The sequence below is a fragment of the Triplophysa dalaica genome, chromosome 20 (genome assembly GCF_015846415.1).
Source record: "Triplophysa dalaica isolate WHDGS20190420 chromosome 20, ASM1584641v1, whole genome shotgun sequence".
NCBI classification, from domain to species: Eukaryota; Metazoa; Chordata; class Actinopteri; order Cypriniformes; family Nemacheilidae; genus Triplophysa; species Triplophysa dalaica.
The window spans coordinates 11160421-11181009 of NC_079561.1; the positions used below are offsets into that span (position 1 = coordinate 11160421).

Sequence of the window (20589 nt, forward strand, 5' to 3'; positions counted from 1 at the left end):
AATCTTTCATAATCTATTATTACCCATCACTATGGTGCAAGGTGGCTTTATGTGGTAATGAGCATGTTCGTGACATCATCAAGCTGTATTTGCGTTTACTCTCGGAACTTGCTGTATTTTAATAAAACGCCCAATAAAGCCATTGTTGTGTATGTTCATTTATATATTTAATGTTTCTGTTGTCAGACATAAAATAATTATTACAGAAAATGTTTTTGTTCATGTCTTGTTAGTAACAATGATAGGTGCTTGTATAAGGTGTTTTGTTTTCACTCACAAGTAAGCTGGTCACGAATGTGCTGCTTCTGCTGCTCACTAAACAGAGAAGACGCAAAGAGAGACTTTTTTTTTCCACTCAATGAAGGTTAAGGTTTATCAAAAAAGACGCTTACCGCTTTTCTGAAGGAAAAAACTCTGTAAACACTGCACCACTGCCATGGCCATACCTACCCTTGAGGTCCCGACCTCGGTAGTTTTGTGGTGAAAAACATTGCCTAATAGGACAAACTTTACTATTTACGTAGTACTGACAATCTAACTACTTGGCTATACCTAAATGCAACAAAGTTAAACAACCCATAAAACAAACATATAATTTAATACAATTAACATACAACAAAATAAAAAATAAAAAGAACTATTGTACAATAAAATATTCATTTAAATTTATGTTAATATAAATAAAGTAAAATAATAAATGTTATTTTATTAGCCACTAGATCGATAGACACAGACCGGAAGTTAACTTCCGGCCAGGAGTGTGTGTGCAATGAAATCGTCATGCTTTCATAAAACATGTCAGCGTTAGACACCAATGTGAAGATAGTGTACTAGTCAGATTGATTTGTATTTGTAGCCAATGTTTTACATAAAAATATGAAAATAAATATGATTCCAAAAAACTAAAGTTATTTTAGTTTCATTTGAAAGCGTGCAAGGAAAGAGAGAAATTAGTTCTGAATTTACATGAATGCTGGAGGGCTTGCGTAATCCTGTGTAATGTGCCATCTAGAAAATCAGACTCATTGAAGACAGTGAATGATATGAGGGGATTTTAAGGTTTGGCAGAGTTCTCAACTATTCTTAAAGCCTTTTGTGATATTGACAAGAAGAAATTGAAGTGGTGCCATTGGGAGTACTTTCATTAAACTATAATTATGTCTTTGATGTTTTGATCCATCAGAGTAGGTACTTTAGTTTTAAGCATTAGTTTTATGATCACATATTGCCATACAGTTGTACCCACCGAAAGAAAAAGTGTATTGGTCATACGGGTCTGGAGGTTTAAGTTTCGAGTTGATTTAAATCTCAGATGTTTCTCCTCAACTTATTTTTAAAGTGAATATACTGTATAGTAGATAGCAATGCTCAGATAATTTGGTGTTCTAAATAAAGTTTCTAAATTTTGATGGCAGACTTTGGTTTCTTGGAAAATGTAAGCAACAAACACGTTTTTGAGAAAAGACAGAATGTGAAAATCTGAGAATCAGAGAATAACAAAAAGCAGCTCAAAGTTTCAGAGTTTAGGTGTCATCACACCGAACGATCTCCCACCCATTGCGAAGAGCTGAAAACAAGGAACATTGAATAGTTAACAAAAGATGACAAAAGCACTTAAATAGTAAAAAAAAACGCTAGCCGCGTTTGGTTACAAATAGCAGCCATGCCATGACTTCAGAGGCTGCGTCTGTGCAAAAAGGCAGCCCAGAGAAACAGACAGGCAGTGTAACGTAAGTCTACTTGAATTATAAACAGAGAGCGTATTTGCAATAATTAATCACAAATATAAAAACTACAATACTAATTTCTCGAAAGATAAGTATGTTCAAAAGTTACTGAAATTGAAAGTTCAACTTACATTTATTTAAAACTATGCTCCAAACGTCGTTTCAGCCGCCATTTTATCTTTTCGTGCTTGATCCTGCTCGACCAATAACCTCCCTCGCATGTTGTTTTGGAAACGATACTCGCTTGTCTTTGGTTACCTGTGAAAATGATCTTCGCGTAGGGCGTTTTTTTCAACTTAAAAAGACGCCCTGACCTGCAGAAAAAGACAGCGACGCTGGCGTTTAATAAGAAGTCAAGTCTGAACACAGCCTAATAGTGTTCTTTTTTAATGCAATGCTTTTATTGCACTTTAACACATTTTTATATTTAACCTACATCACTTTAAATTATCCATTGATTTACCTTTTATTATTCTTGTATGACATCAAATACTGCATCATCACCACCTTTAATTTCTTTCTTTGGTTGCAAGAGTTACTAACTAATGTATATCTGATTTAGACCGGCTAACCCTTCCTGACTCTTCTCGTCTGATCTTGTGGTTCCAGGGCACAGAGTTTCCAGTCTGGACAAAGGCGGCATTCTATTTACCTTGAATTGAATGTGAGCTCCTGCTGACCTCCAATATTTGAAATGGGGTTGTCATGGAAACTGCTGGTGTTGCAATTATTCATGTGGCGCCTTTCAGGTAGGCATCCTAATAACCTGCTCTACACACTGCCAATCTGTTTCTGTGGCATACATTTGTCCTTGTCATTTACTACGAAGGGTGGACTCCCTATTCAGGTCTCTTATCTTCTGGAAGCAATTAAAGATAATATGTGGTTTGTGAATGTGAATTGTAAAACCAGGTGACACAAAGTGACCAAAGACGGTCTGTTTTGTTTTAAAGTTTATTTGATAGTGGTCCATAAAGGAACATAGCAGCTGGAGAAGTGACAAAAATTGAATTGATAAAATTCAAGAGATACAAGAGAAAAAGCAAAATATTTTTTAATGTGTTATTGTATTATCATATAGCTAATAATTAAATGAATTAACCTTTATGTACACTTGCCCTGTGTATCTCTCTCTTTGAGAAGACTCTACCTTTGTCACTGCAATGTCAGTGATCTGTGCACAATTGCATGAGACTCAAAGAAAGCAGCCTTTAGACGTCTTGATATAAAGATCTCCTCGCTTTGTGCACGTCTGGCAAAGTTGAAAAAGTTAGAATATGTAATTTAAAAGGCCTTTGAGAGAGATGAAAAGGTTAATGTGCAAATGGATCCGCCAGCCATTATATTATTGGAGAACACAATGTATGCTCTCATTTAGCTGAGTGGAAACACAAAAGCCCTCTATTGATCTCTGTCTGATGAAGCTGTTAAATGTGTCTTTCAATCAAAGGGAGGGTCACAGTCAATCCTTTTGACATTCAAGTCTTTGAGTCTTTTGAGAACGATTGTTTGCCCTTTGCTGTTTTACATGATGTACAGGAATTAATGCCAAGTGTGATTGTTAGATAAAGAACCTGACAGGCAATGTTTCTTTGTAGAATTGTTTTTAGGTTGGCAGGATAATCTTGCAATACAGCAATTGGAAGGGAGTACAAAAGTTAGAGATTAATAAATGCAAATAGGGACTTCTTACTTGCTTCTGAGATATGAGCCCATACATTTCACATGACTGCTTGGGAATTTCAATACCAATTTGAATAATGTGGCAAGCGGTATTATTCTTAAACAGTTTGTCAACAACTATATCTTTCTATTTCTCCCATTGAACATCTAATATAAAATAAAAACCTTAATGAAACATACAAATCGTTTCACAATTCTCTATATGCACACAGATGAAAAATACAGTTGCTCTTTAAAAATGAAAAAAATGATCTCATTTATGTGTTTATTTGTTCCACTTAAATACTAATTACATTCAATTTGTAAACAATACAAACAGCAATCCTCAATTGAACATCCAACCTTTTAGAAATTATTGTTTGATGTCTTAATTAAGAGAAAGAAACTAAATTTAGAGGAAATACCAGCACACCTGGAAGTAAAGAGGCCTCTAATGCCCTGCACTCATTTGCGTCATCTTTTCTCAAAAATTAACTGAAAAACTGCAAACAATTACACCAATTTAATCAGTTTACTGTAATGTTTCATAATGTTGATGTACTCAACATATGGCATCAGGTAATTGGAACTGCACCCTGACACAAATAGACACACATTTTGATGTAATTCTAACAGATTAAATATGCTTTGATTCAGAAAAATTACATTTATACGCAAAACATTTTCCATATGTTTTCCAGAGTGGACTAAGAAAAGTCTCAAATAGTATTCCAACCTACAACTCATACAACTCAATGTAACCTGTTTAATGCCAATTTAATATTAAAATCGTATCAGTTAACGGTTCATTTTAGGATAAGGAGCGTCCGTTCTCAATTATGGAGATTATCCGAAATGAACACCCCTAGTTGCAAAAAATGTATATGAAACATTGATTGACACTTAAATTATATTTATTATATATACAGGATATATGTATATATGTGTGTGTGTGTGTGTTTAGCTTGATTGACACTTAAATAATAGATTTAGCAGAACAATGGTGATGTTCCTTCTTAACAATTAAATAGACACATTTCCTAATCAGCAATTTTCTGAAAATGGGTTAAGGAAAATTTCTTAGTTGAACATCCCATGTAATTCTTTAAATTCATGATTCGTTTCACATTGACCTCCATGACCAGCTGTTTGTGTACATTTGTGTGCTTTTAGTGTGTATTTAAAGACAAGACTGGCTTTTCTGTTTGGTGAATAAAACCCTAAATCCCTCGAATCAGAATAACACAGATTGCAGGCCACACCTTAACAACCTCCCTCTCCCCCTATCGCCCTTCTGAGGTAAAATGGTCGAATTCATCAGCCTGTCAGATGTTATTGAATTTAAGATTAGTTTTTATTTGGGCTCCTCAATTGTTCCTTGCCTCTTCCTCCAGCACTGGTTGTTGTTAGGGGTGTTGTTGTGCAGTGCCGCATATATTCTTCCCTCGGGTAGAGTTAGAGAGAGAGAGGGGCCTGCTTTCTTCAACTTCCTCCGTAATGACCACTCCGTCGCCAAGGTTTTGGGCTTTGTGTAAACTTCTTGTTACATTCGGCTCTGAACTGGAAAAATAATTTCTCAGTCTCTTTAGACGGATGTGGTTCATTGAGAGAAATCACACTAACAGTGTGACATAAAATCCTCAGGATTGACATGCTTTTTTAGTTCACTACCCATCAATATTTTCATAACGTTTCGCAATGTTTGACTTTGCAGTGTCCCTAAACATAATAATTTCACAGTGTTTTCGAAATTAACAGTGCCGTCCGATTGTCCTATAGCAAACATGAACCTCAAATATCAGATGAATTCCTTGTATAAAGTATAACTTCTGGAGAATTTCACAGGTTTGCATCAGCTCCGAACTCAGCCTTGGGTTCCAGATTCCACTTATGTCTTATTTAAACACTCATGTCCAGAATTTGGTACCAAATGTCTCATTTAGCCATTGCACCAAAAAGCAAAACTTATGTAAAACAGACGCTTATGTAGTCAAAAGCGTTAGCGGCAATACGGACGCCCCCCACCTGACGCATTTTAGATTCTTAATTATAAAAGCAGCCTTTGTTTAACTTGCCTGAGTCACTCGATAATTTATCTGTTTCCTAGTTTTAATATCCCCATGCATCATAAGTTTGCATAAGATCATTTGGTGGGTACATGTGAATCCCATACACAAACATGAGGTTGTGTTTATCACATAGATTATAAACATCGGCGCACACGGATGTTGATAATCAAATTAAGTGCTGCAGATGTTTTGTTTCGTCGTACGGTTAGCGCTAACAAGATTAGCACAGACGGCAATTTTTTGCATAAAAACTAAATCATATAAGAGGATGCAATGGGAGGAAGCCAAGCTGTTAGCAATATGATGCAACTTGCACTTTGGTGGCTAATGGGAAATCTGGGTCAATATTATGGTTGTGAAGTATCACTTTATCATTCGTTCTCACGTCTTCTCATCTTCTCATGTTTCCAGTAGCATTTAAGAGTTAAAACCCTTGTTGACAGCGAGATTGAAATTAGCCCTGGTGCAGTTTATTCCCCGTTCAATAGATTTCAAACACTTCCACCGAGAGCTCTTCTGTACTCTATTATCATCCACATGAACACAACGAACTCCACCTCTCCGACGCCAGTGAGATGCTAATTGAACGCTAGGAAGAGAAATTTAGTGTTTGTGGTGTGGAAAAAACTGTTTTGAATTTTCAGATGCATTAATTCAGCCCACACCCTTCTAGAACGTTCTATCTGAACAAGGTGAATAAACAAGTTGATGTTGAAAACAGAGTGTGATTGGTTTAAAAAATGTCTTGAGAGGATACCTTTAATCTAAATTTGGCTTTTCAATGTTGATGAAGTAGCTCAGATGAGAATTCATTTTGTGGTCAGCTCTATTAATGTGAGGTGAAGTTTAGGAAATAGTCACAAATCAAGGTTGATTCTAGAAGCACTTTAAATTACTTAAAGTTGGTTTTAACCCAGCGTTGGGTCAAAAAGGATGAGCCGAACGGTTAGGTTTTAAATTTACTCATGCTGGGTTGTTTTAACCTATTGTTGGGTCAAATTTAAACCATGTGCTGGGTTAATTTACACCAACCATTGGGCGTGTTCCTTTATTTCCGAAGGCTAGGTTATGCCGGGTTATTTTCAACACAGAATTTGGTCATACAGAGATAAACCCTGTTGAAAAATACAGCATATGCTGGATGGGTGTGTTTTGAGGCATGGCAGCTGGTTTAAGATGATCATGTGCTGGTCAAGAACTTTTTTATGCTGTTCCTGAACTGGTTATCAGCTGGTCCAGAACTAGGAGCTTGGGACCAGTTTAGGACCAGCACATGATCATATTATACCAGCTACTATGCTTTAAAACATACCTAACCAGCATATGCTAGTTTTCTCAACCAGGAACCCAGCCGTTGGGTTATAAATGAACCTATACTGGGTTGTTTGAGTTCAAAATGCTGGGTTATTTTAACCCATTGCTGGGTCAAATAAAAAATTTTTTTGTCTAAATTTAACCCAACAGTTGGGTTTGTCCCTTTTTGACCCAACGATGGGTTGAAAATAACACACAAAAGTTGCTTTCTGACCATCTGTGAGATCCTATTTGAGTGTCCTAAAGGTGAAACCCGCTAACCGCAGATTGCAGATCACCCATACATATACAGATGAAGTACAGTACAGTTTCAACTCAGACTTGCACCTCATTTAATATCCAAAATTCAGTTTGGCATATGTGCTGTATTAAACTAAACATTTGGGATGTTTTAGGACAATGCAGCAACGTCAGGCTCCACTGGATTAATCGGCATAAAACAATGAGGTTTAGATTATGCAAATTGCATTCACTCCTGCATAAAAAAAAATGTCCTGCTCATTGTTTGGTCGATGTCTCAGCTCGCTGAAGGCCATTTGTGCTTAATACGACAGAATAAGTGCTTTGCTCTAACCATCAACATGTAATTATGGAGAATAATAAACCACGAAAATTCTCCGCTTTTAACGATACACATAATTAAGCTACTCCCCTCCAAATCAGTGTCTGTGGTGTGAGGAAATTGCATTAACAAGCTTAAGTGGGACCTTTGCAGACAGTTATGTATAAAAACTACATGTAAGAAAAGTTATCTATGTAGATATTTTTACTCCGTGCCCTGTTAAATTAGGCTGACATGTTGTGCATTTTTACAGGTGATTTGCTCATAATGATCTATATGATATAGGCGTCTTGAGTCTAGTATAACAAGCATCCTGCCAACAAGACTCTCATGTGTACTTCGATTAGCCCAAAGCTCTGCTGCCCACAGCTCATGATTGACAGCTAGGCTATCATCCAATAAACACAACTCCTTTGCTCTAAAAAGGTTTATCCAGCTCTAGCATACAGCCTCCTTAAATAGGCATTGACCAGAATGGTAATTCAGAGTTCTTTTCCTCACCTTAGAAGGCAGCGGTCCTCTGAGGCCCGTGTTCACCAAACAGCCGGGGAGTGTCGTCTTCCCTCTCCATTTTAATGAGCCCAGTCGGGAGGTCACCTTCAACTGTGAAGCCCAGGGACATCCACCCCCGTCCTACAGGTGAGACCCCCGAACAACAGACACGCTTGATCATTTCTTTGTCTATATTAACTGATTCAACCGTTCAGTCTCCTGTAAAACCTCACCTTTCTCAGAATTGAGTAGAGTAAGTTTCTTTTCAGAGAGAGAATCCAAGGACGCATTCATTTTCCACAGAGCAAGAGACTAATTTTGTCCTTGATTTAACTCAAAAACAATCTCAGCTGGTGTGTCGTTCATTTATTTATTTGTTTGGAGACCAACGCTGAGTCTAAGCCCAGTACATCTTTTTTTTGTAGTTGTTGCAAATTACTGATTTACACCACTAGCATCTTCCCCAAAACATTATTTTGGCTACATCAAAGTATCTATGAAGATCCCATTTTTCACATTAAATACATCTGAGATTTAGTACGTCTTCAGCCTGTATACGGAGGTTATATTCACACTTCTTGATGGTGACAGGATTGCAAACATTGTTGTGCTGTAACATAAGGTATACTCACAGCCTTTACTTTATACCAGTATTCCATGCATGACTGCTCATTAATTATAAAACATATCAAAACATACCCACTTACATAACCATAATATGTATTTATATTTACAAAATAGATTTTTTTCCTTATATTTTCTTAAGTGGCTCACCGCACATTCAAACGCCCACTTCTTGATGACATGTTGGTAATGACACTGGATGCCCAGGACAAATTTGTATTAGATACCATTAACGCTATATCATTGAGCATCTCAATGGGGTCCCTGACCACAATGTTTAGACCCAAAAAAAGAAAAACTAAAAGATAATTGGAAGAATGTTGGTAAACAAAAAACATTGGTCCCCGTTGACTTCCATTGTAGGAACACAAAACCACTAAGACGTTTCTAAAATATCTAGAAGAAAGAGTCCTATACAGGTTTTAAACAGTATTAATACATGATGACAGAATTTTTACTTTTGGCTGAAATATACCTTCAAATTTGAAAAGAATTACACGTAAATTTCTGTTTAAGTCAAAGATGATTTTTGAAATGTAGACACAGTTTTCTAAGCAGAGTGTTTGAATATTAATAAAGATGTGTTCACAAATGTGTCTCTGCACTTGGATTTTTCTAATTCCCTTTAGCTGATAAATTATAAATGTTTATATTTTTTGGCATATGAATACATGCTTTGGAAGAAATTATAAAGAGTGGAATGTTTCTAGCAGCACTGCTTGGACATTTACTCTTCTTTTGAGACAGGCACACATACTCAATATATTCCTAATGTGATATGTCTAGAACACAATCCCAGAATGCTATTCTAGTCAACAAATTTATTTCCCTATAAGAAACATCATTGAGTGACAGTCAGAGCAAACAGAAGACTGCAAATATATCACGCCCAAGTCAGATGCATTAACTGGTGCAGCACAATATTTCTATCAATATGTAAAAGTCGTAACGTGTTATTCAGCTTATGTGGCGAGGAGACATGATCTCATGCTATCATCTGTTTTATGAGCGCTGTATTGATTTTCAGTGTCCCTATGATCAGACAGGTAATTGACATGGATCACGTCTGCATTAAATCCGGACGGCCAGTGTAATATGGAGAATCATTCACCGTTTGGATCAGTTTCATTAATAAAACAACCCTCATTTGTTGTGGTATACAGAAAGCAGACTAATTTGTTTTAATTTGTATTCCTCTGCATCAATGAGGTCTGTTTTTTTCCCATCGATTACAGTTTAATAAAAAGGAAGGCAGTGATTACGTTGCTAGACTATATTGATTTATTGTGTGTTGACACACAAACTGGGGTTTTATAAGCATGTTTCACTGTCTCTTAGGTATTGTGGCTTTAGATGTGCCGGGGGTGACTGGACTAGGTCACCAATCTGTTGTTGAATTTGTGTCTTTCTGCTTACTACCCTTTTTTGTGACATACATTGGCTCACAAAGGACATTAAATGTCTTTGTAATGCATAACAAATGTTATAAAACACGGTGGTGTTTATTAAAGACATAACAGACATTAACACATTTCTTAAAGAAATATCCATAATAAAAATTGGTAGATACAGACAAAACGTGTAGGGAGACATTTTGGTTATAATTTCTGCATCTTCTAAACATGAACACAAGATCAGTTGATTCAAAATAAATGCAAAAATGGCTTTTACAAGGAAAGTTAGTTATAAGAAAAGTTTTTCTTAAAGGGATTGTTCACCCAAATTTCAAACCTGTTCAATTCAATTCAATTTATTTATATAGCGCTTTTCACAATGTGCATTTCTCCTAAGCAGCTTTACAGGAGCTATTAAGAAAAAATGAAAAACACAGAAATGTAAAACACAGCACAGTGCATGGTGTTCATAGACCAAGCAAGATCATTTTAATTAATAATATCTAATAACTAAATGAATAAATACAGTCTCCCGACAACAGAGGAACAACTATGGAAAATTGTAATGGCATAATGTAACTTTACTCCGCTGTTGTCTGACATTGACCACAAAGCAAGACCAAACCAGACCCACACAGCCCGAACAAATGAAACCCCCCTAACCACAACCAACAAGACCCCCCCTCACTCCCCACAAACATCCACCAAGTAACCTCCAATTATAGTCACTGAGTGCAGCTATAACTTCAAACTGCTGTCATTTTTAAAATACCAAGTATTGTCAATTTAGCATTAATATGACAAGTAGTCCGTCTTTGCTCTTCTTGGGGATGGAATTGTATGAGCTGGGATGATCAGATGGTCGCTTTATTCTTGGGTGGGTCAGTCAGTCCGCAGGATCTTGCAGGAGGATGGCACGGGATTTTCAGATGTAGCTGGCATAATCTCTAGTTGGGGATGGGCATATAAAGTTCATCTGGGCCTCGGGATCGGCATCCCGAGGCGGGGGCAGAAAGAGAGTAATTAGCGTAGCTGCTGTTTATTAACTTTGCATTAAGAGAAAGATTGTCTGAAAAGATGTGTCTTTAATCTAGATTAAAATTGGGAGAGTGTGTCTGACCCTCGAATAGTATCGGGAAGGCTGTTCCAAGTTTATGTGCTACGTATGAGAAAGCTCGACCCCCTTCGGTGGATTTAGTTATTCTAGGTGTTATCAAAAGTCCAGAGTTTTGGGATCACTGAGAACATGATGGGTTGTATTGTGATAGGTGTTATAGGGGCTAAAATGTTTAAGGCTTTATAAGTAATTAAAATAACTTTAAAGTCAATATGATAATGGGTAACCAGTGAAGGGATGATAAAACTGGGGCTATGTCATCGTATTTTCTTGACCTGATTAGATATCTGGCAGTTGCATTCTGAACTAATTTTAGTTTGTTTATTGAAGATGCAGGACAACCAGTTGAGCATTACTGTAGCCAAGTCTTGAGGTCACAAATGCATGAATAAGCTTTTCTGCGTCAGCAACACATAAAATATTTAGTAATTTGGCTGTTTTTGTGACATTTGAGATGTGATTTTTTGAGATGTGATTTTTTTGTGACATTTGGGATGTCATCTGTATGATTTACTTTCTTCTGCAGAACACAGAAGAAGATATTTGGGAGAATTTTGGTAACCAAACAGCGATGGCACCCATTGACTTGCATTGGTTTTGTGTCCGTACAATAGAAGTGAATGGGTACCGCCATTGTTCGATTTTGTGTGAACTCTCCCTTTAACAAATGTATGTAAATGAAATACAGTTTTTATACAAGTATCCCAAATTTTTGAAACCACTGTACAGTGTTTGCAGTCAGAAAAGCGGAAAAATCCTTTTCTACAATTCTCTTTTAACGTCCCCTTGTGTTTTATAGGTGGAAAATGAATGACAGCTTCATTTCTCCTCAACCTGGCTCTCGATACAGCATCTCAGGAGGAAACCTGCGAATTAGCCAGCTCAATAAAGAAGAAGATGCTGGTATTTACCAATGTCTGGCCTCAAACTCTTTCGGGACCATTGTCAGCAGAGAGGCTAGTCTCCACATCGCCTGTGAGTCACTGTTTTAGTTATTTGGCCTTTGAAAAATCACTTGAAAGCGATATACAGCTGAAAAGGTGATAGAGTATATGAGCTCGGAATATAGTTCAAGTTAATATTACAAATAGCACTGCAGAGGGCAGATGGTCCGTATTTTGCATAAAAATGAAGTCTGCACAAACCAAGAAATAAAAGGGGTCATATCATGATTCAAATTTCCGAGTGCAGTGGCTTATTTACTGGAAATATAAATCATAAAATCTCTTTAAAAAGTTTTACTTGGATTTACTTTATCCGCATTGTTTACTGTCCCTTTGTAGTCCATGTAATGCAAGTTACAGACGAGGGGTCATCACAGTTTATCTGTTGCCCTGAATATTTGAGATCTGAATTTAGATTTTTCAGGCCAGAGAAAGATCTAATATGATGTATTAGTTCCCCTCTCTAATGAAACATCTAAACATATCTGCTATGTACATGTTATGTCATGATTCAATTCATTTTATGATGAAATTAAAGAACACTCCACATTTTTGGAAATAGGCTCATTCTCCAACTCCCCCAGAGTTAATAAATTCAGTTTACTATTTTGGAGTCTATTCAACCAATCTCCGGGTCTGGCGATAGCACTTTTAGCATAGCTGAGCATAGATCATTGAATCCAATTAGAGCAGTAGCATCCCGTTCAAAAATGACCAAAGAGTTTAAATATTTTTGCTATTTAAAACTTGACTCTTCTGTCAGCCGGTCTAAACACACGATGTACTGTAAGTACAGAAGAGTCAAGGTAGACATGTGGGTCTAGGCCACTCACGCTCAATAAAGTAACGTTACGTTGTTTAATTTCTAAAACGACTAAACCAAATTATTAAAATATTTTTCAGCACCGATATCAAAAATCAGCATGGTATCTGAAAAAAAATATGTTCTCAGTTTGCGCTGGCGTGAGCTGAGTTGTTTCCTTACAATGGACTCCTATGGAGGAGGAAACGCGTAACGTGATTCATCTAATCAGTGGAATAACGGCTCGTTCTTTCGACAACAGCTAGTGTTTATCAACAGTACATTTAGACACAAATGTGGTTTTTCGAAGTCATTGTTTAGGTATGTTAAGTCGTTTTAGAAATTAAACCAGAAACTGATATCCCAACCGCTGACAACACCGGAAAAATAAAATTTGGAGTAGTCTCTTAATTTTTCTGCAGCTGTATATTCAAAAGGATGCCTTTAACATTAAAAAGCTCTTACTGTTGCCCTGGTTACTCAGTTTTACACAACTTATTTTGTCTCTTCTACAAAACTTTGATTTCTGGTGGCTCTCTGGCGGCAAGTTGAACTTGGTGCTTCTCTATTTGACATGATGGTGATGGATGCGAGGTAGAGATTGAGTTCAAAGATCCGTTTCCTACTGCTTAAGCCCAGTGTGATCTTTAAAACAGCTCTGTGGAGTTAAGGGGTGGAACACATGTCGGTCCCTAGGCTTTATGTGTTCACCGTTTTCTCTCAATTACCTAGATCTAGTCTGCCATGGCTGCCAAAATGATCGTTCTCTTATTGTAAAGATCTAATGGTAAACCAGAGAGCTTTTTCATATGCTGGCCTGAAACCTCACTTTATGTGTCTCACCCTTATATATTGTAGCGTATAGTATGACTAACTAAGAAATATAATGAGTTTTTTGTCTATTTTTTTAGATTTATTTTTTTTAGTTGAGAATGTCAAGCGTTATTTGTGTGCAGATGCCTCTTGATTTGATATTCTATTATATTATGACATGCAACGACATTCATACATTTTTAATCGTGACCTTAAAAAGCCTACAAATATTGTATGAAATGGGAGATTTGTTTTTTTTTAACCTTGAAGGACCCAGGGAGGTGCACCTTGAACCCTATTATGAAAAGGAAATACAAATCAAACATATTTATTTTATTGGACTTATTCAGAGTAATAACATTCATCAAATTGTTACGAATGAAACATTTTTATGAAAATGTTATGTTTTATACAAACCACCTATATTATACTTACAGTAAATTCACTGTATAATTTTTTTTATTGTTTTGCAGCAGGTTTAGCAGTAATTTACTGTAGATCAATTACTACTTAACAATACTTTCAAATTAATAGTTTTCGATTTGAGTTCAAATTTATTTTTTATCAAAATTCAAACACTTTGGCTTTTGAGATTCAAAATGAGCAAGAAGACTCATTACTGACACAGCAACACTGCAAATAATAACAGTCTTTGTAAGCATTCTTGATTTATTTTCTAGTAAAAATATTTAAAAGTTCTTCAATTACGATACATAAACTAGGTAAGTTTATGTTTAAAACAAAATTGGAAATAAAATCTACAGTAAGTTACTGGCAAACCTCCAGGAAAGCTACATCAATGTTTTACAGAAAGTACTGTAGTCATTGATGTTACTTGGATTAGATATCTTAAGCCTTCTTAGTCACTTTGTGTACCATAGCCATTTATTCTTTCTGTTATTAACATATCATGTTGATCTCCTTTGCGTTTCTCCTTCATTTGAATTGAGTATAGTATCTAGTTGCCAGCGAGGTTTATTTATGTTTGACAGTCTAATGATGTGGTGCATTTGCTTAATTATAGAAGGCATATATGTGTGCATTTGCATATTCGAACAACAAAAATTTCATTTGCATATTTGCAGTAATATTCATTTATTTAGAGATTTGCTCATGGCATGTAAATGTTTTCATATGGCATAAACTAACATACACAAAATATCATAGGGTTAGTTCATCTAAAACTATAGATTTTGTTATTATTTACTCACCCTTGTGACATTGAAAACCCTGCTGGCTTTCTTTGATGTTTGGATCCAAAATACAGATTTCTTTTAAATATGTTTTGGGGTTTGCAGTGTGAGTGGGTGGTGACTGCCTTCTCAAGCTTCAAAAGGACAAAAGCCTTTTTTAAAAACTCAGAAGGGAGGTGGATTGTATATCTTTATGATGTTTGTTTGTTTGTTTAGAGACTTTGAGGCGTTTTCTACAAGTATGTCTAGATTTATTCATCATGCTTGTAAATGCAGAGAACTTTTCTTTTTCAAGGGGTTTATTACGAAAGCCAGTAATGTTACGGTTATGGGAAAAGTGCAGTAGTGAATCTAGTCATTATTAACTGCTGAACACATGACACACAATCACATTTGGCCACAAAATATATATCGACAAATTTTGTTGGCATTGCGCTCTTTGGGTCTCATTCATGAAACATTCGTAAATATATGAATATATGATTTAGAGTAAAACACACCTTCCCGAAAACTCTTCTCTGGGTTCACAAATACTTTGTAAACGTCAGATTGGATACTAATAGGCTATATGCCTAACAATAAATTAACATGTTTTTGCAGAGCATTTTTAGCCATCTGAAATAATGCTTTATGCTCTACAGAAAATAACCGGCTGGTGGTTCTTGAGAACGCTTTGGATTCACTTCGCGTTTTTACGGAGACTCTTATTTTGAAGATTATAAATGAATATAAAAATGCAATAATCAGCCATGTTAACTTCTCCATTGATGTGTTGTACAAGTGTGATGGTTGGTCAATGGACTGTTTGTCCCGCCTCTCCTCCACTGTGATTCGACAGCTGTATTAAAAGGGGCAGTGACGAGGTCTGCGTTTTACCCAAAGTCAAAGAGTAAAAAACGAAGAATGAAAAAGACAGGGCAAAGGAACTCGTGAAATATCATTATGATACACAGTACATTAAAATGCAGTGTAATCAGTTTGTCAAAAAGAATACCGAATACTTGAATGTTTTATGTACCATTTGCACGTGGTAGTGTTGCTTTCGTACCAACTAACATTTTAAAAATACGAACATTTTTTATAAATCCAAAAATTGACATCAGAACAACTTTATGAACGATTTTCACAAAAAATTGTTCTGATGGTGTTTCATGAATGTCATTGAACTTTAACGGGTGAATACATGAATTATTTTGTGAGGAATACACAAATTCGGTTTAAATGGACCCCTGGGGGGGTAACCAGTTTGATCAAAGTTGGTGACTTTGAAAAGTTTTTCAAGTCTAACTCTTCTTTTATGTAATGTACTATTTCTTTTCAGATTTAACACTAAAGCGTTGAGCTGCACCACTTTTCTAAACAACGCTGGAAGGGAATCAGATGAGGTGTCCACTTTAATTCATGGGGTTAACACTATTTATTTTGGGGGTTTAGAGACAGCAGAGGACATGCAGAGGACCGAAGCTACTTTAGGGAATACTTTAGTGTACAGATATGGATTCTTGATGTTTCAAAATGTAGTTTGTTGCAAGCCTAACCTTCAGTGAGATGACAAGAACAGAGCTGAATTTAATTTGAAAATGTCATCATTTATTCACACTCATGTCATTCAAAACCTGTATAGAGCAAATGTATGACTCTTTTTTTGTGTGGAAAACAAAAGAAGATATTTTGTAAAATGTGGCAGTGTCAAATGGTTTTGTACATACAGTGGAAGTCAACGGGGTCCAATGTTGTTTGGTTACCAATATTCCTTAAAATATCTTCTTTTGTGTTCTGCAGAGGAAAGAAAATAATAATAAAGGTGTGAAGTGACGTGAGGGTGAATAAATGATGACAGAACTTTCATTTTTGGGTATACTGTGCCCCAACATACTTTTTAAACACAACATTTTTCGGTGTAATATTTAGATAATCAATGGCAAAACAATTGAAATATTTCATAAAAAAATACCTGCCCATGACAAGATTCTATCAATTCGGTTTAGACAACACAGTAGTCAGTGTTAGGAACCTTATGCAACATTTTGCATAGTAAGTAACTTAAAAATACCACACGCAAAACAGAGCAAGCGTTTATTGAATTCAGCATGTTTCGAATAAAAAATTGTCTTAAGTGTCTGTTTTAGTGCCTTCTGTGTTTTGCAGGTAATTCTCACTGTTTAAGACATTAAGACATGAAGTCTCATCTAATTGGCAGACAGCCGGTGTAAAACTTGGTGCCCGAAATGCTATTTTTGTTCATATCGAATGCTTTTTTTATTTAATTGCCATCAAGTTTGTTTTTAATACACACTATATTTGAGGATAGAATTTCTGTTCACCCTTTTCTTCTACAGGTCACAAATTCATTACCTGTAATTCAATACTGTATTCAATCACTGTGGCTTCACAAGGGCTCATGGTGTTTGCTTTGCCGAGAGCAATGAACAGAACACAACGTATAGTTGATAACTGAGAAGCCAATTAGAGTCACTGGAGTGTGTCTTTCTCCTGACAAATGCTTTGTATGTACAGTATCTAAAAGAGAAGACGGTTTTATTGCATATGTATGGCAGAGAGCTGTCATTTTATTTATTTTGGCCTCATTGTAAAAACTCTGTAATGAGATGTTACGTGAGGTGAACATTTTGCAGACTGAATATTCTGGAAGAAATGTATTCCTGATGTAAGTTGAGCAGAACTTGTCTGCCATGTGCAAAAAGTTCCTTTTCCTACCAGAGAGATGCTTTAAACCCCCAATTTGAGGATGGAGCTGACAAAGTTTGTGTCTCAGAGATGTGAGGGGATTGTCGTGTTCTGAGAGTGGATGTGTTGTTCATGAATATTCCTTTTGAATTCTTCGTTCTCTAGACACAGCCCCCTCATCGAATTCAATGCAGGTGAAACTCAGACATCCTCTCAACTATTCTTCTCTATTTGTTACTAAAGATTCACATGTTTTAATTTTATTTGTTGATTTATTTTCATTATTCATTTATATGTCCTCGGGTGCTTTGAAAACCGAGCAAAGAGAAAGTCATTTCAGAGTTCTGCTGTTTATTCTGCTTTTCAAAGTGCTTTTAACATTTTTACTTTGTGTTCATAATTGTATAAGTTAGTGAAGTTAATTGTATTGTTAAAGTAACAAATAGTTTACTATTTTTTTCATCAAATTCATGTCGCTCCAAATGTTATTCAGTGGTACATCAGGGGAGAATATTGGCATTTTCAAAAGAATCGGACCCATCATATAAAGATTTCATAAAAGCAAACTAAGCGAACATTATGTGGCCCAAACTCAACTTCGGGTGCAAAGAATCAATAACTCTTGAGTACTAGTCTCAATGTAATTTAATACTATTAATGAACAATAAAATGTTTATATATATATACACTGTATATTACTTATATAGAGTAAATATTAAATAAATTGTTATATTATAACCAAAAACAGATCGGAAGTTACGTTCGGTCTTTGTCCAATGAAACCGTCTATACGACTTATTCTGTAAAATGTATGACTGTTAAAGTGTTTTCTTTTTTAGCTGTCTTTTATTTAGAAGTTGAATTTTGTTGTTCATTTCTCTGGACCAGTGCTTTGGGCAATGTGAATAATGATTCAATGGAATTTTTTATCAGATCTGTATTATTTATTATTATTTTTAAAAGATTACTGTTGGTTTCTGTTGCTTTTTACTAGATCTGGAGGAGTTTAAAACTCAGAGGAGAAGTCCAGTGAATGTCAGAGAGGGCCAAGGTGTGGTTCTCCTCTGTGGTCCCCCACCATATATGGGAGGTGAGGCATTTCATTTTATATTAACAGCCTGTTGATTTTGTTTTGCTTTTAAAGAAAGTTGGTGACCGTCAATATAATGACAATACTTACTTCACATCTTTCTGCAGTTCACAATACTCAATGGCTGATCGATCACTGTGTGGTCAGATCTAATGTTCTCACTTTATAATTTGAAATAAATGTAATTGTTATTATGGTTGAAATAGCAAACTATCACTTTATTCATATGTGACCTTAGACGACAAAACCAGTCTTAAGAGTAATTTTTTCAAAATGGAGATTTTTGCATTATCGGAAAGCTGAAGAAACAAGCTTTCTATTGATATATTGTTTGTTAGGATAGGACACTATCAGGCGGAACAACAACTGTTAACAAAGCTGGAATCTGAGGGTGCAAAAAAAAGCTAAATATTGAGAAAATCATGAGTCAACATGAAGATGAATTTGCAATCTGCCCTGCGTTCTGAACCTGTGCGAGTTTGTCCTCCCAGGTATCATGATAATATGTACAGATGTTATCTGGTTGCGAAGCTAGAAATAAAACTATGATGAGTTTTTAGCGTTTGTTCTTGCGTACTGCCCCAACCAGCAATTATGGTCCTCTGTAATTAACTTGAAGCATAAAAGGTTTTTCAACCTCACTGCCCATAGCATAAACATATATCACCTCCTTTTTTCCTCTTGATTTAATGCTTTTAAGTGGCACACTATACAGTGCATCACACAAGTAAAATGTTATGTTAGGCAAACCTTTCAATTGCTTTATGCTGTTAACTCTGTGAGTGGCTTGGTCAAGCTTATTAGTTTGGAAGTGGTTCGAAGATTAGTGGCAATTTTGCCATGATTCAGATTGTTGACATTTTCTAAGCAAAGAACAGAGAACTTACTTCTTTCCTTAAAGATCTTAAAAATAGCGTACTTTTGAAAAACACATTTTATTAAAAGAAGTTACAGTTCCTTTTTTTTAAAGGAGATGTCAGCTTTTAGGTCAAACGCTATTTCAAATATTTCAAAAATCATTTAAAAATCAATGCAACAGCTGTTTTCACATATTTAATCAATTCGCAGTGAAAAACGCAAGTCATGGCCACTAATTTTCTCCATTGAAATTCCTTTTGACTCAGAAATGTGTCAGAATAGGGTAATAAAAACTATCGCAACTTCCGGTTCACCGGGACTTTAAAGTTATGATTTAATGCATGTTTACCGTAAACAGACGGCAAGCAGGCTGTCTGGCTTGTGTAAACAGGACATATCGCCACATACTGTCCCTGTGTATTTATATATCTGATCGTATGTTTTATATCTCATATTACTATTATATAGGGATTCGCTGTAGCGCTAAGAGAATGAGTTTAGGTTGCAAAACATTTGACGTCACAGATTTTGACCCAAAATAATCCCGGCCTCAGAGTAATTTTTTTTTCAAAGTTTTGAATTACTGTTACAGATACATTTTTAATTTCGCATTTACAAAGTCAATGCTATTGTTAATAATATTTTAAGCCATACATCTTTCTATACCATAGGTTCCAATGCTTCTGGTCCTTTTAAAACTCAACGCAGGGTGAAATCACTTGTGTCTCTGGAAGAAAACAGGTCATTGCTTGAATGCTTTTTGGCAAACGCATGCAAGAAAAGCATGGTTTTGCACTGATAAACTCCAGCTTTATTTTAAAAGAAAGCCTTCTAAACCCTTTTGTTGTCACATAACGCTCGTTGCCAAGTATGCAAGAGAGAACAAGGAGTAGTCAAGAGAGTTTATTTTTTTAATTTTTAATTTATCCAACCGGTTATCTCGCACAGGACCGCAGCATACATTGACAAACTGTATATAAGACGAGACAGAGAAAAAACGAACAGAACAGACTTTATATACTGTGGAGGTGATGAAGTGATGGCTGGCAGGTGTGTTAATTATGGATCTGGTGCAGGTGATGAGCAGTGGGGAATTCTGGGAAGTGTAGTGCACTGGAGATGACTGATGACAGGGGAACCGTGACATTTGTTCAATTATTGTTCGTTTAGTCTAACTTGAGTTACTCAACTTTAACAGAGAGACAGATAGATTGTAGCTGTATTCTAAATACATTTCTGA

The 20589-nt window shown here is 35.9% G+C and overlaps 1 protein-coding gene across 2 annotated transcripts in view; it reads left to right on the plus strand.

Moving 5' to 3' along the window:
• cntn3a.1 (contactin 3a, tandem duplicate 1) overlaps positions 1 to 20589 on the plus strand; it is a 54219-nt gene that overhangs the window by 3639 nt on the left and 29991 nt on the right. The window contains exons 2-5 of one of the 2 annotated variants that reach the window (XM_056733030.1): positions 2337 to 2476; positions 7841 to 7973; positions 11761 to 11936; positions 18396 to 18491. In XM_056733030.1, coding sequence (XP_056589008.1) covers positions 2422 to 2476; positions 7841 to 7973; positions 11761 to 11936; positions 18396 to 18491 — 460 coding nt within the window. In that variant the 5' untranslated portion in view covers positions 2337 to 2421. The remainder of the gene's footprint in view (positions 1 to 2336; positions 2477 to 7840; positions 7974 to 11760; positions 11937 to 18395; positions 18492 to 20589) is intronic. The other variant, XM_056733032.1, reaches the window with a different exon arrangement.